Raw genomic sequence first — 16,498 nt, 5'->3', positions numbered from 1 at the left:
ATTCGTTTCATTATTGCTAATCTATAAATGTGCCTATTCTTTGGATTTTTTTTTTTAAAGATTTTATTTATTTATTTGACAGAGAGAGATCACAAGTAAGCATAGAGGCAGGCAGAGAGAGAGAGAGAGAGAGGAGGAAGCAGGCTCCCTGCTGAGCAGAGAGCCCGATGCGGGACTCGATCCCAAGACTCTGAGATCATGACCTGAGCTGAAGGCAGAGGCTTAACCCACTGAGCCACCCAGGCACCCTGGATTTTTTTTTTTTTTAACTGCTTGAAACCCCTCTCCAGTTTGTTCTTCGCTAGTCAGTTAAACAACATCTTTAAGCATGTGACTATTTGTGTGAGAGTCATGATTTTTACCTTCATGTCCAGAATTGCCTTTTAATACTTTATTAGGATCTTTTTTCTAAAGAGAGGTCAACATTTGAATATGCTAAAGTATCCATTACTCCGACCTGAATGTTACTGATTTCAGAGAAGACAGATAGTAACTGACACACAAGAATGATACAGGAACTAACTGAAGTTTATCATTTGCTGATCTTAAGTTACAGTATGCTTCCCCCATCCTGTGAAGATGACAACTGTTGTAAGTCTCGGCTTACTGGATTCCTTTTCTATGTCAAAGCCTCCATTTAAAGTCTAATACGTGTCCCCATGTTCCCTCTTATATGCAATACCATAAATATAATATTGGATTTGGGCTGAATTATTTAGCACTCTTCTCTGTTTCATAAAGATCTTACATTTATCGAGAAGAGAAAGTATTTCCATCTGTTAATTTCCTCCCTGCTCGAGAAAATTTCCCACAAACATTTTATTACCACTTACAGGAGTTCGTATTACTCACGCTCTTGATTCTTACTTCTTAGCCGCAATTACTCATTTCTTTGTCTCTATTATCAGCAAGGCGTGTGGAGCAACACAGCAAGGACATCAAACCCTTCTCTGATCGGCTGAGATTCTCAGTGTTAGTTGCAACTCAAGCCCCCTCTACTTTCATTCCAAGGGGTGTTTTAAAATTCTTAAAACAGGGGCGCCTGGGTGGCTCTGTCGGTTGGACATCTGACTCTTGGTCTCCGTTCAGGTCGTGATTTCATGGGTGGTGGGATCTAGCCAAGGGGCTCTGTGCTCAGCGGGAAGTCTGCTTAAAGAACCTCTCCCTCTGCCCCTCCCCCGACTCATGCAGCTCTCTCTTTCTCTCCCCCTCTCAAATAAATGGAGACATCTTTTTAAAAAAAATTCTTGAAACAAAATTTTTACATAAAAATTTGTAGAACTTATTTTAAAAACTTTTTGTTAAAAAAAAAACAAAAAACTCTAGTATTCCCTCTTCTAAAGGACAGTTAGCAAAGGATCTTGATGGAACTCTCCATTTTAACTGTTAAATGCAGGGTGGGGGAGGGGGGAGGGAAGAGGTTAGAAATATGCAGATTCTTCCCAAACTATTTTTGGGCTTGGCAGCATATGTTAAATTAACCAAATCAAATATCTTCAAAGTCTCAGTCATTTTGCTCTAAAATGTTTAAAAAAAAAAAAAAAAAAGAAAGAAAGAAAGAAAAAGGCGGTAAGCTCAAAGAACCACGGGGAAGCTCTGGGTGCTCGGTCATCCAAGCTGAGAGCAGTCTGCAGGCCCTGAGCCTGACTTAGGCACCAGCGGGGAGTTCTTTGGGATCACACCTGCCTCCCCCACGCTGGCACAAGCTACGTGGAGAATTCCTTTGAGGACTTTCTGGTAAGCAAGCATTTGGCTCCCCAACAAACAGCCTTACATATGATTGATCCTGAGCTATGCTTCCCAAAATAACTTGTTCCCTTGGAGCCCGGATAATTATGAACGAGAGGTGGCTCTGTGACACGGCAGACCCGACTGTGGCTTGGTTTTAAGCAATAGCAACACTGATTATACATTCAGGATTCTCTGCTTGAGGAGGGATTCAAGCTTTTCTTTAGAAAAGCAAACTGACGTTTCCCTCCTGGGCCCGTCCCGGCAACTGGGGAAGCAGCTTGTACGACACGAACGGCAAAATAAATATTCTTTAATTCAAGTTCACCATACTGTTACTATTTTCAGGGACCCAAATAAATGGCTGCCTACACAGAGGGATTCAAGCATTCATTTAGAATGCAGCAGCTCCCTGTAATTCACCACATTCTCTGCGTTGGTATTTTGGACCAGAGCACAGTTCTAAATCGGGAACAGACCCTGTCAGGTACATCTACAGGTTTCCTCTTCATATGGGAAAAGCTTTGGTTAACAGAAGGGGCAAAAACAGGGAAACTGGGCATTCCCAAAGTTCTTGCTCACGCCACACTGGAGGGAACCAGGCTGGGATTTCCTCCTTCAGAAAGTTCGTCCCTAGGGCTCGTGCTGGTTGGAGCGCAGTCACAAAAGTACAGAATGAAGTCCTCATATCCTGAGACATTTCAGATAATTACATATTATAGCATAAAATTCATCAACATATGCTTCCATACTATAGCATAAAGTGCTCTAGGAGGCAATATGGCCAAATGTGAATGCGAGTTTTCTCTAGACTGTGACTTTTAAAAATTTCTTATCTGTATTTTCTACAGGAAATGTGTATGCCTGATGCGAGATGTATCTTTAAAAAGTGACTCAGGGGCGCCTGGGTGGCTCAGTATGTCAAAGCCTCTGCCTTTGGCTCAGGTCATGATCCCAGGGTCCTGGGATCGAGCCTCACATCGGGCTCTCTGCTCAGCAGGAAGCCTGCTTCCCGAGCAACCAACCACCCCCCACCGCCTCCCTCTCTGCCTCCTTGTAATCTCTCTCTGTCTAACAAATAAATAAATAAAATCTAAAAAGTGACTCAGGCAAGTATATACAATTTGTTAGCCCACTCTTTGGTCTTGGGGGTTATCTGTAACTATGTTAGCAAGTTTTATTTCATTTAATCCTCCACCTTTCTCCCTGAAAAAAGAAAAACTACTTACATTGGATATAATTAAGCCACCCTAGACTTCTGAAGTTAATCAATTAAGTGCTGCTTCAGGATTTTTTAAAGTTTCCCATTAAAATCCCTATTTCGACATCGCATTTCAAAACCCTAATGGAGAAGGTACACACCGTCCAAGTTCTAGGATGGCAGAATAGAAATCCTTTGGAGTCTGTAATATCCAGTTACCAGTTACAGCAATAGAACCCACAGTCACACGCCAGGTATTTCTGACAGCCTTTTTCCTGCTTCCTTACCGAGCCCTTAAAGGACTCTGACAGGGACAGCCCCACCAGTGTCTAAAACAAGGGCAGTCTTGACAGTAAACATGAATTTATCACACAGTAAATATACTTATCACCAGATTCCCAAGGGCCTGAACATTATATATATGTGTGTGTGTGTGTGTGTGTGTGTGTGTGTATTTTAGAAAAGACAACCTGCCTGAAGAACAAAGCCAGAGATTTGACTTTGGTGACTGGTCTGCATATTTAAATAATGTTTACCTTTCGTTTTTCAGATGTGCAAAACAAACATCCTTGAAGCACAGCACATAGTAATACTAAACTGTCTTAAGGAGACGTCTATACAGTATTTATAAAAGCATACAGATAGCATATCAAGTAACAAAAGCATAGGACGGCATGCATTTCAGAGGGGAACCTGGCCCACCGGTGGGGTCAGTGGCCCGATGTCCCTCCACACACAGGGCTCACTCCCACAGCTCTCTGCAGGGCTTGGTCTCCTAAAGGATTAGGGAATTAAAACACTCAGACATTACTAGACTCTGGCATTTAAAGCTGCCAAACTATAAGAAATCTCACTTCACCAATATCTGCATTTTTTAAAGATCAGAAATAGGCAAGTACTCTGAGAAAAGGCATTACTATCTTATATATAAATTATTTGGGTCTCAACATTATTTTACCATTCTCTGAGGTCACCATGGGTATGTCCTTGGAACAGAGTGACCACTGAGTTACTGTCTCAACTGCATGACTTCTGAGAGTCGAAAGAGAGGTGGTTTCTAATTTCCAGCCACAAGTGGGACCATCCTGGGCCAACCTGGATGCAAGGTCCCTACCTCTAACTCCATGTCCTCATATCCTTTCACGAAGAACAGAGGTGCTGAGAAAGGAACACAGGGCACGCCTTAAATTTACACAATGTTGTATGACAATTATATCTCAACAAAGCTGGCGGGGGAAATACAAGATAAATAAAATAAAATGGAATTTTTGCAAGGAATGAGGTGGCCTGGAGCTGCAGTGTGCATCCGGCTTCCCCCCATCACCCCAAGGACCACCCTAGAAATGGACACATGTAAGCAGGCAGGGGCCCAATCTGTGTCTAAATAAAATCCCCGGAACCAGTCTTGGCAAGACCGCCCCTAAAAATAACCTTTCCCCAAGAACCCTTTAAATGTCTGTTCTCTCCTTCCTCCGGCTGTACTCTGGGGGTGGTGGAGGAATGAAGATGTACGAGTATCAAATTCAGCATCCTCAGACATTTTTCCCACCTCCTGTCTCAAATCCAAGCTCTCTGTCCCAAGTGGCAACAGCGGTGGTCGTAGGAATGGAGAGAGAACTAGACGGATAACCCTGAAAGAGGTTACAGGGTCACTTGGTCAGATCAGTCTGCAGCAGGAGAGAATACTGCCTACACATGGCACAAAACCTATCAGTAGTGACTTCATACGTGGCCACAAACTCCTAGCATTGAACCATTCCCATTTTCACAGGATGAGAAGAGGCTTTGCCTCCACCCAAAGTGCTTCGCACACTTCCATCCTCTTCTCGTGGACAGCCTGAAATCCACCCCGATGACGGGGGTGATGGTCCTAGAAAGGTCACCACTAAAACACAGGTGATCTCCGGAAAGGCAGGTGTTGGGAACCTTCCGTTTTTAGGAACAGATGATTATAATGTTAAGAATATGAGAAATCCTTAGGAGATTTTGGGGGTGAGGGGAGGTATACAGGTAGGGCAGAGGAGGGAGGAGGCCCAGATGGCCAGAGGGGTAGCAGAAGTATAGGATTTTAGGTGAAAAGAGAGGAGCTCCGAGAGGGGAAGGAGACAACCAGCCTCCTTCGAAGTTGTACTTCATGCTGCTTTCTTTCAAAGTTGTGTTTATGGAATAAATCACTTGTTGAACATAAAAACTTTGTTTTTCCTCTTAGAAGTGGACAACTTTGGTGACCATTTCACGGTATACTCACATATCAAAACATTCTGTACAGTTGAAATATATACAATTTATTATTTGTCAATTATACCTCAATAAAGCTGGGAGGGGGTAGAATCAGACATTCCCTGTCCATGAAACAGGTTTTCCTTGGCCAGCTGGGTTCAGAAGGATTCACTGTGTTCTATTGTCTCTCGGTTCCTGTGTATGTTTGAAACTTTCCATACTAGGAAGTTATAGAACAGAAAAGTGGGATTTTTTTTTTTTTTTTAATGTAAAGTAAAGGGAATCCTTGGTACGGCCACATCAGTGGCTGAATCTCTGTGGACGCCAAATCTTAGAGAGAGCTGCTGTCCACTAAGACATCATGCCTATCCGAATCTCATCTGTGTTCATGCCTCTTGGAGTCCCATTTGCTGGTTCCAACAGGGAGCTGACTCAAGAATTTAGGCATCCTGAATGAACTCTGGATTCTTTTGGAACTGAGTCAACCAGACCAGCAGTTAAAATTCCAAAGCTACACCCCTAATGGAATGTCCTACTAAACTCTGTTTAGAGGTTTAGTTGGCTTTTCCTGTGGTCTCTTTCCTCCTCCTGTGGCATTTCTGTTGAACACCCCAAATGCCATATAGCTTGACCTAGAGAAAACCTCTGAGTGACAGTGTTCCCCGTGTCTCAAAATTTAGTTCTCTCATTTCATCAGATGCCCCAATTGTACCCATTTAGGAATGAGAAATTCACAGGCACACACCCTTCTTCGACAGCAGTCAGTGAGGGGTAAGTGAGAAAATAGGAATACTAAATCCCACGCTTCAGATCCAAGTTGTAGGTAATATGTTAAGTTTGGGCAGAAAGCAGCAACAACAACAAAAACCCACAAAGTGTTCCTGAGTTAAAAGTGCAACCTTCAAAGATAAGCAACTTGGCTCAAATTTCAGCTCTGCCACTTGTGGACCAGAGGATGCAATAGAATATTACCACTGGCACATTTTACAAAGTTCCCATTGAGAGACAGAGCCGTATCTTCATACTTTGGAATTCTGCTCCAGCCACCTTTCCCCACCCGCAACAGCTCTTGGACAAAAGACTTAAATTCCCTGGCTGAAAAAGGTGGGTAATAACATTCAGCTCTCAAGACTGTTGTGAAGAGTGAATAAAATAGTACCTTTGGTTAAAACAGTGCCTGGTAATTCTCAATAAATTAGTTGCTCTGCCCCGTTACAGTGAATAGTTTGGAATACTAAGAATAACGCGCCAAATCCCCACCCCCTCTCTTTTCGTAATCCATTAGCAAAAATTCACATATGAAAATATCACTTTTACTGTCTTGTTGGAATTCTTTTTGTTTTGGTGTTACACCAAAAAAAAATTTTTTTAAGTATCCTTCTGTCTCAGAATTTAACAAAAGAGATCAAAATATGCAATGAAATAATCAGCCACCTCCCATTTCGTAAAATTCCAGTAATCGAATAGAAATTACACGGTGTGTAAGATATAAAATGCATGACTTGCATTTTTCCAACTAATGTCTCTCTCCCCATACCCCAGCCCAATCCCACTCTCACCCCTGCTGCCACTGAAAAATTTGTTTGTCTCAAAATAGAAAAATACTATCCTCTGTGGGTCATCTTTAAAATGATTACAATTCTGTATATGTCTTCCATCATCTGCATGACCGATGCTCTCCCACACCCAAAATACCAGTAATGTTTTCTAAAAACCTTAAAACAAGACATCTAAATGACAGCAATAATTTGTTTCATTTCCTTAATTTTTTAAATGATAATATAGGGGGAAAAAAGGGAAACCTATTTTGGAGTTAAATTCTACATTTAGTTTAAGATGAAACAAATTCTACTGTTTTTAGTAATTCTCAAAAATTTCCAATATAGTCTTCCTCAAGAAAGCCCATCATTGGCCCTTTCAACTGCAGAAGGGTTTTATGCCCTAGACCTGAGCAAATCACCATTAATAATTTCTCACAGCTTTTCACTTCCTTTGAAAGTGTAACTTATCTCAACGGCTCAAAGATATCCCATCCTATGTCGCCAAATCCCTGGGTTTCTCTTTCAGCAGTTACCTGATTCAAATGCCAGACTCAGACTGGCAAAGTTCCAGGGGAATACTACGGTGAGATTTCTCCAGGAAGAAAATCAAAGCCATCTTGACAGTTCGAGTGGTTCCAAGTCGTCTGAGGCAAGCACATCTTCACGTAGAGAAGCAATGCGTCCATGGGCAGGTCATATCACTACTTCCTGCAGAAGTCCTCTTCTCTGAGATCTTCCTCCATGTTCCCCTCCCCAAAGTTTCAACCACTGCCTATGAGCAGATAGCTTTTATGCCTGAACCTCCAGCTTGACCTTTCTCCTTGATAGTTCCACTGGATAGCAAGCCCTCAATCCAAACCTCACATTTTTAACTAGGACAAAACCCAACAATCCCCCCACTTACTTTCCTCAATGAACACCAAAGGTGTTAGAGATAAGGCTAGAAATGGTTAGAATTTAGTTTTTTGGTCTGGATACTGTATTGGTACTGGTCAAGGATCTCAGACATAGTGGGACATAGTAGTACCATAGTTTTATGGGGTGGAATGTAAGAAAGTACCATTTTTGGAGGTGAAAATGGTCAGTGTCAAAGAGTTTCATGTGGGTCAACATAAAATAAAATTTCTCAAAATTCTAATAAAGACCAATGACATTACCTAACTTCTAAATAATTATTTTCACATCCTATTTGATGATCATGAAATAAAAACTCTTTATGGCTCTAAAAGGTAGGATTTCTTGATTTGCCAATCTCAATTAAAATTGTCTACATAAAGACTCAATCACAGGTTCATACTAAATGTGGTTCTCATTTCCTCCAAATGAGCTCATATTCACATACTTGTCCGTCTGGTCCTCAAAATTACTAAAGAAGGAGGGTTCCCCTCCCCCAAGATTGCATGCCTTTTAGTGAAAAGGCTGTCACAGATACCACTACTAAGAGTCTATTTTCAATCTGTAATTATTCCTAGGGATTATAACTAACACTTCTACCTCCTAGCAAAAACAAATGAAAATAACTCAAAGTCACACTAACTTCTCAGTTTTGGACTTGGCACTCAGGTCAACTCCTTTCCAGGAACACACACACTCTCCCGAATCACCATGAATATCTATTCTTTATTTTCTAATTCCGCTACTATGAAGTGCAACATGTTTTCCAAAAAAATTTGTTTTACCATATTTTGTATATAAGAATCACACATTTAAATTTACTTATATGCATCATTAATGTAATTTCTCTTTATTAAGTGGGTTAAGATTCTCAATCTGAGAAAAAATGGTCATTTCAAATCAAATTTAGCTGGCCAGAAATTCTGCTCATTAATATAGTTGACATGTTATAATTTAAATAAATTTGCATGAATGAATTTTTATTTCAGAAATCTGTAAATTCCAATTTTTTAAAATTAAGCAATTTGCCTTTGAAGGCTCAGTCTTAGAATTAAGAATTAAGTCAGATAACTCCATTCATTTTGAGGACTTGAGAAAAATACTTTTTTTAAAACCACTACGGAACAGGCATGAATTGGAGTTAATACATATATAGCTCAAGGAGTTCTAAAGACTGTAAAAAAAGTTTCTTTATTGTTACATTTAAAATTTTTAATTGTGCTAAACACTTTTCAGAAATAGGGCTCATAATTTTCTCATTCCAAAAATGAATACAGAGTCTGAGCAGGCGTGGGGCTGGGCCTGGGGAACCAGAGAAGAGCGTCTGCTCGTAGTCCTCTCCTTAGAGAGATCATGACGGCACCAGGGGACCATGTCCTAGAAGGCTGGCCTCTTGCAGGAGGGACTTCAGAATGGGTGGAGGAGGTTGGGCTGGGTATAAGTCAAAGGGGTGAATCAAACATGGTGAGGGCCACTCTGTGGGATTGGACCTTGATCCTGCTGGGGTGGGAAATGGAATAGCAGACAAAGCTTAGCTCGGACCTGGCCTCCCAGAGCACTGTGGGAGGTCTGAACTCCCTGTTGAAGGCAATAAAGAACCAGAGGGACTTCAAGCAGGAAATACCATGAGTAGGCTTGTGCTCCATAAAGACCACTCCTGCCAGTATCACGGAGGAAAGCCCGAAGAGAAGCATAAGCCATGGAAGGGTGACAAAGTAGGTGGCCACCACCCTAACCCAGGCAGGAAACACAGAAACTCTGAGGACCTTAAAGCACATGATGGAATGAAGGGGCAGGGTCCAGAGAACTTTGGCAGGTGAGCTCCACCAGAGCTGGGAGAGAGGAAGACACCAAGAGTAAGTCCCAGGATCCCATTTGAGTGCCAAGGAGGAAGATGTCTCCAGTATCATGATGGCAAAGCACATGAGAGGAGCATTTTGGAAACATTCTCTCCTTTTCTTCACCAGCCTAGTTGAACTGGGTGGCCCTCTCTGTACTTTGCAATGACCTTTCTGTCTCTTGAACCTGACTATAAGCTCCTTAAGGCCTAAGCTCAACTCAATTCTCTATTCCTGGTCCCTAGCAGGCCCATTATAAATGTCAAATAAAAGAATGAATGGCCATGCCTATGCCCCACTACATTTTGCTCTTCAGTAGGGTTGCAGGTCAAAGCATCTTCCGGTTTCTGGCATGGAAAACTGTGGGGAGGAGGAGGGGTGCGTGTGGCACCACCACCACCCACCCACCCCGCATGCCTGCCTGCGCTCAAATACGTTGTTCGCATAAAAAATGTTCCAGACTGCTTTAGAAAGACCAATTCCTTGCACTCAAGATTTTCCTGCCTTTGGAATTTGTCTAGCACAGCAGTTAGCAAACGTTCCCCCTAATCTCTGCTTTCTGTTCTTTCTGGAAGAATCAGTACCGTTCCCAGGGAAACAGCGGTACAATTCTGACTGTCCTCCAACGTATTCCGTACCAACTCCTCTGCTCATCATGGCGGCTCCCCCACCCACTCGGGTCCTGCGCCTTTTCTGTAGGTGTCTCCCAGCTGCAGCAACTGACGGCGGCGTGTGCTGACAGCTTTCTGAAGCCGAGTTCATTAAGTTTCCCAGCTAAGAATTATATGCGTCCTCCCACTCTTGGAGAATCTTTGGAGTTCAACTTTCTACCACGGTGCCCTTGGCTGGAGGGTACCCAGTACCTTGGGGAGGGTCCAAAGACAAAGAGTGACTCTTCTGCCTCACGGCCCATGCATGTGTGATCATCTACAGCAACCCAAGTGCACTTAGAACAACAGTCCCTCTGGGGGCAGAGGCTACTTGGGGCTCATACTAGATTCTGTCTGTCCATGCCTACCTGCCAACATCCTTCCCCGGACATCAAAGTCCCCTTGGAACTCCCGCCCTCCCTTCCAGCTGTGGCCACAGGGACACACCACCCTCCCCTCTGCCATGGAGCGCACCCCCCTCCCTGTTCCCCTGCGCTGGATGACAGACATCCTGTAAATGTGCAGCTTTCTCTCTCCTGGCCGGTGAATAGACTCTCCTCATCAGTTTGCTCATTTCTCGTCAATATTGCTGTCTTGAGTCTCCAGTCCAGGAGCTCTCATGGTGGGATCATGTCTGCTTAACTGGATTTATGAGCAGCCTGCCGTGGAATAGCACGGGGCCATTTAATACTTTTATAATCCCTCCTGTCTCAAATTGATGCCTTCCTCGCCATTGTTCCTACCAGCCCCTGGTTCTAATCCTCACCACTCTGCCCAGTGGGTCCTATCTTGGGCTGCTGCCTGGGTCTCCCGGACTCAAGTCCTCACGCATCTGATTCTTCATGCAAACAGTCTGCTTCTTTAAGCACAGACTTCTGGAGCTCCAACACCTGCAGGGCTCCGCCCTCATCCTGCGTCCCAGTCCACTGTAACCTGGGCCCTCTCTCTGCATCCCAGTCTCCATCATGAGCTTCAGCCAAGCCCGTCTCCTTCTCTTTCTCCCTCAAGCACATCGCAAGCAGCAGACACCTGCAAGAACATGGAGCCTGGTGTCCCAGCCTGCCCACCCTTTAGACTCTCCCTCTCTGAGCTTGTCCTCTCACCCCTTTGTCAGAGGGTAGCGAAGAGGGGCTAGGGAAGAGGGGAGGGCGGGTGCTTTCATGAAAGAGTGACGTGAACACTTATTCTGATGACATCCCACTTATTCACGCACCTCCCTACCCCCAAGAAACACAACAGTCGCTTCACTCCATTTCTCCAGCCAGGAATACGATTTTCGTCTCCTCTCTACTCAGCTAATGTTTAGTTACTACTGAAATTAAGGTCTGGCCCGAGTCCTACTCGCTCCCAAAGCTACTTCTCATTGTCCCCACCCACAATAGCTTTCCTGATTTGACCTATAATTTCTGTTCTGTACACAACAATTAATATTAAGCCATGTATTATTTCCCTCCAAGAGTCCAGCAGTGTAAATCCTCTCTTTACAATACATCAGGATGAAGGGAAGCTGGTGATTTAATGCACATGGAGTTTCAGTTTGAGGCAATGGGAAAATTCAGGAGACGGATGCGTGATAGCATGATACTGTGAATGTGTTCATGTCACTGAATCATACACCTAAGAATGGTGACAATAGTAAATTCTATGGAAAGTCTATTTGACCACACACACGAAACAGTACAGCAAAGTCACTAAGCCACAAGTCTATGCCTCATCATCCCTCCCCAGTCCAGGTGTAGAGCTCACTACTGTTAATAAAAATACTTGCTGCGTGAGGATAATAACATCTGAACATTTAGAGTTTATGGAGCCCCTTCCACATAAACTAGTTTAACCGTTCGATCCTGAGAAACACAATGAGGTAAGAAAGGTATCGCTTACCTTTATTTTCTAGATACATGGACACGTGAAGGCTTAGGGACTTGACAACGGTCAGAGAGTACCAGTGAGGGCTAAGAGCCCTCTAGGTTTCACGAACCTGGAAATGGTCACCCGCTTTTTAGTAACTGTTCACCTTGTTGAAACACGTACCGCTTTCTCTCCCGAGAAAAGTTCACGCAAAGGCAGATTTCCTGGTGCAGGGGAGAAGACACTTTACTTTGCTCCCTTCCTCGGCAGGTACTCGCCGTGGAACACTGGGCGGGGCAACCTCAGGTTCCCTGGCTCTCTAATTAACCTGGACCCTGTGGGCAGCTGCTCCCACACATGTCTTTGGATGCTGCCTGACCCAACCCGGCGACATTTTAGCCTGGGTGACCGGGTGAACAGGAGGTACTCTGAGGTGAGTGGTGAATCAATCCATGTAGGTTCTGACTATGCAGAAGAACTTGACCTTCTCTAGGACTGACTAAAACTGGGGAGAACTCCAAATGGGGAAATATATGAACCACTCACTTATTCTCCCCAAAGCTGGTAAAAAAGTGTATTGATCATCCAGCCATATACAAGTTAAGGGTGTAAGGACCCCTCATGTCACAAAACACACAGTCATTTACTTCCTTAAAAGGCCTGTACTAGCCTCCCAGAGCGGTGAAGGACAGCACCCCGTGCTTACAGAGATAGCACACATAGTCAGCATTGCTGTTCTGACAAGTCACCTCCTGATTAGGCTTCAGTCGAACTGAAGGTTGAATATGTTCCTTGGTTCCAAGAGGAGCTTTCTTCTAAATACCAAAGCTCAAGAAGTTTCAAAAGTCCACTGAAGACAGCCTCATTTACATGAATATAAATATCCCCATCCCTGTTTACTAAACATCCCTGAAAGAGAAGGGGAGCACTCTGAAATCCCTGTATGCATACTTAATGCTAAAATCAATGTCTTCTGAATTGCCTCCTTTTGGAAAAAAGCATGAAGTTTCCTCAAGAAATTGAAAATGGAATTATCACAGGAACCAGAAATTTCATTTCTGAGTATAAAACCAAGAAAATTGAAAGCAAGGTCACGAGAAGATACTGGTATGCACATATTTACACCAGCATTATTCACCATTGACAAAAGCAACCCAAGTGTCCATCTTCAGATAAACAGATAAGTAAGTGGTATGTACATAGAGTGGAATATCATTCAGCCTTAAAACAGAAGGAAAATACTGACCCATGCCATAACATGGATGGACCCTGAAAATATTATGCTAAGTGAAATAAGCCAGCCACAAAAGGACAAATACAGGAGGATTTCACGTACGTGAGATCTCTAGAGGAGTCACATTCATAGAGATGGAAAGTAGCAGGGCGGTTGCCAGGGGCTGGGGAGAGGGGAGAATGTAAAGTTACTCTCTAATGGGTATACAGAGTTCAGTTTTCCATCATGGAAAAAGTTCTGGAGATTGGCCGCATAACACAGCAACATGCATTCCTTAACCTTAAAGAACGGCACACTTAAAAGTGATTAAGATGGTACATTTTTTCTTACATAGATTTTGCCAAATTTTTAAAAAATCATCTAAGAAAAAGGAAAAAAAAAAAGCACTATACTTTCACTAAGTCCTTCTGTAGCAAGGAATTCCACACCAGAAAGCAAGGATTACCACAGCCTATGAGACTCTCTGAACTGTGGATATAATTAGGCACCACATCCATTAAAACGCTACGGACGTCATCATGTGTTACCAACATCTGTTGACAGATCTCATACCCAGCATATCACTGAAACGGAGTGTGGAGAAGGTAGCCCACAATAGAAACAATGGTATTTTATCCTTGCCCTGTTCCAACAGTGTGTCTCATAGGACATAAATAGAGGCCACTCACTGCTCTTACTCTGAACTCACAGTTCAATATTATTTTATTGAGTTGAGTAGGTGCTATACCAAAAGTAGAAACACAGTATGTTTTAGATCTATTCAGATCTGTGTCCTATGGCAGTGGGGGTTTTCCCCCCCAGCATCTACAACACTCAATCTATCCTGAGGTGAAAAAAAAGTGAATTCTCACTTTAAACTTTCTAGCATTCTTTTGAACTGGGATTGGGAAGTATATATACTTTTTAATAAAATATGTCAAGTGCTATACAATTATAATGATATATTCATACAGGAATTCTATTTAAAAATATTGTGAACATGATAAAAAGATTAAGAGGAGATAAATGTCAATGTGACTTTTAGAAACTAACATTGGCTCTATCCTGATATTGTACTGTAAGAAAAAACAAAAACAAAAATAACAGAAACACTGTGATTAGACCGTTAGTCCTAAAAATGATGGTCAGAATACCTGTCCAATGTGTTAGCTACTTTACTGTGTCTCATAAGAAAAAAAGGCAACCTTTGAAAGGAAGGCTTAGGAGTTTAAAAAAAAAAAAAAGTGAAAAATGTAGTAATCAAAACTGTGGGAAAATCTTTTAGAGAAAAACACTAATGCTGAAAGTTAAACTCACTTTAACTTCTTGCTGACTGATAATGCATCACTGACCCAGACGACATATTAACAATCCTCACGCCATGTGTTTCTCTCACGATGTCATTTTAAAAACAGCAGGAGGTCTGAAATGTTATTTTCCCTTGTAGACTCAACTTCTATTTATCACTTTTGTCCTCTTGTTTCCAAGAAGGTGGGGATGGTGGAACTCTTAGGAAACTAAGGTAGAGAGGGAAATGTACCCAAATGAGAGCTTTAGAATAATAGTAGTAAATGGTATTTGACCAGAGAGAGTGGATGACAAAAGAGAGATCTTGATGTAAAAATAATGCTTCAGTATTTGGTAATTATCCAAATAGGGAGAGATCCTCGCAGCCAAGGCCGTTCATGGGGACAGAAGGATGGGATGTATGTGTCGCCCCACAGTCATATGCTAATTTACGGTGTCATACAGCACACCCACTCACAGGGGCAGCTAGGAGAGCATTTCCCATGCACACATATGGTGGGCAGACCTTATTCACTTAAAAGCAGGTCTTTAGCAGGGAATTCCACTTTGCCCCACATCCCAGAAAAAAAGTGGGGGAAGTATAGGGCACCTCACTTTTGTCCTGACACTGTCATCATAAAGCTGGGTTAGCAGGTCTGGGCTGGCACGTCCGCCAGGCTCTGTGCCCAGTCAAACAGGAGGTGGGATTTAGCCTCCTGGTGAGCATCCCCTACTTGTTCTAGCCAAGGGGATCAAGAAGAAACCTTGAAATAATGGAATATTCCATTGGGCCCCCAGAGCGCCTACCAAGAAGGGCAAGGAGCTTTCAGAGCTGGCTGACTCCCTCATCTCTGGGTGCTTACCTCCATGAACCATAAATAGAGTGTGAAATAATTATTACTTTATTGGTGTGTGTCTGGTGTTCCTACAGCATCTCTCTCTTAGGAGCCCAAAACACCTAAAAAATGATTTGCAATTCCTCTTTGGGGAGCCCTGTGGAAATCCCAATGACACTGATGTTCCCCTGACATCTTTTATTTGGGGAGGGGCGAGAGGCAAACGGAAACAGTGGTGCAGGTAAAGTATAACTCCCGTGGCCAAGGTCACAGACTCATGGCGTGAGGAGCTACCCGAGAGAGTCTTTCAGATTCTGATCTAACGCTGATTAAAGCAGATTCACACGTACACAGCACTGTTCCTCTTTTAACATTTTTCGTTCTGTGACTCTTACGTTACTTACACACGCGCGCACACACGCACACGCACGCGCGCGCGCGCGTACAGACTGGACGCCCAATTTCGTGCCTGTCCCTGGAAGTGTTCTCCTTCCTAACGGGGCACCCTGACTACGATGACACAGGACAACACGACACCTCCACCACGCGCCCTCTCGCTAGTGCCCGCAGTCGGCGAGCCCGCGGGGGCTGGGACACACAGACACCGGGGCCGAGCCCGCAGGCGGCGGACACGGGCCCCTTGCTGACCTTCCTCTGCTGCTTCTCCCAGGCGGGGTCGAGGAGCAGGTCGCGGTCCCACTCCTCCTCCTGGATCATGTACTCGTCATCGTCATAGACGTAGTTGTACTGCACGCCGGGTTCTATCTGGTTCATGGCGCTCGGGGAGCCGGGGCTGCGGCGGGGCGCGCGGGGCTCGGACGGACTGATGGACTGACGGGATGGCGGGCGGAGAAGCGGCGGGGCCGGCGGGGCGCGCGGAGCTCGGCGGAGGCGCAGGCGGCAGACTGGCGGGCGCGGGGTGACCTTCGCGCGGCTCCTCTCGGGGCGGCACGCCTAGACGCTGGGTCGCGGGCGAAGCACCAGCTCAGGCGGCGAGCAGCTGCCGAGCGGCTTAATACCGGCGCCGCCGGTCACGTGGCCGCCCGGCCGCGCCCCCGCCCCGCCCTCCGCCCGCCTCCGTCCCGACGCTCGGAGCACGTGCGAGTGGGCTGGGGCCAGGGCTGGGGCGCGGGGTGGCTGGGGGTCCACGCTCGCGCCGCTGCAGCAAACCTCTTTGGTGGTGAGCTGAGCCCGCTGGCGCCAGCCCACGCCTCCCACTTACCCTTCTGGCTCGCGGTGGGC

General features: G+C 44.4%; 1 protein-coding gene across 2 annotated transcripts in view; it reads right to left on the bottom strand.

The window, feature by feature from the left end:
* Window positions 1-16,263, bottom strand: part of ACTN2 (actinin alpha 2) — a 65,449-nt gene extending 49,186 nt beyond the window's left edge. The window contains exon 1 of one of the 2 annotated variants that reach the window (XM_059170330.1): window positions 15,905-16,263. In XM_059170330.1, the coding sequence (XP_059026313.1) occupies window positions 15,905-16,030 (126 nt within the window). In that variant the 5' untranslated portion in view covers window positions 16,031-16,263. The remainder of the gene's footprint in view (window positions 1-15,904) is intronic. The other variant, XM_059170327.1, reaches the window with a different exon arrangement.
* Between the last annotated feature and the right edge of the window lie 235 nt (window positions 16,264-16,498).

Source organism: Mustela lutreola, chromosome 4 (assembly GCF_030435805.1).
Source record: "Mustela lutreola isolate mMusLut2 chromosome 4, mMusLut2.pri, whole genome shotgun sequence".
In the NCBI taxonomy this organism is placed as follows: domain Eukaryota; kingdom Metazoa; phylum Chordata; class Mammalia; order Carnivora; family Mustelidae; genus Mustela; species Mustela lutreola.
This window is presented reverse-complemented; position numbering and strand designations above follow the sequence as displayed.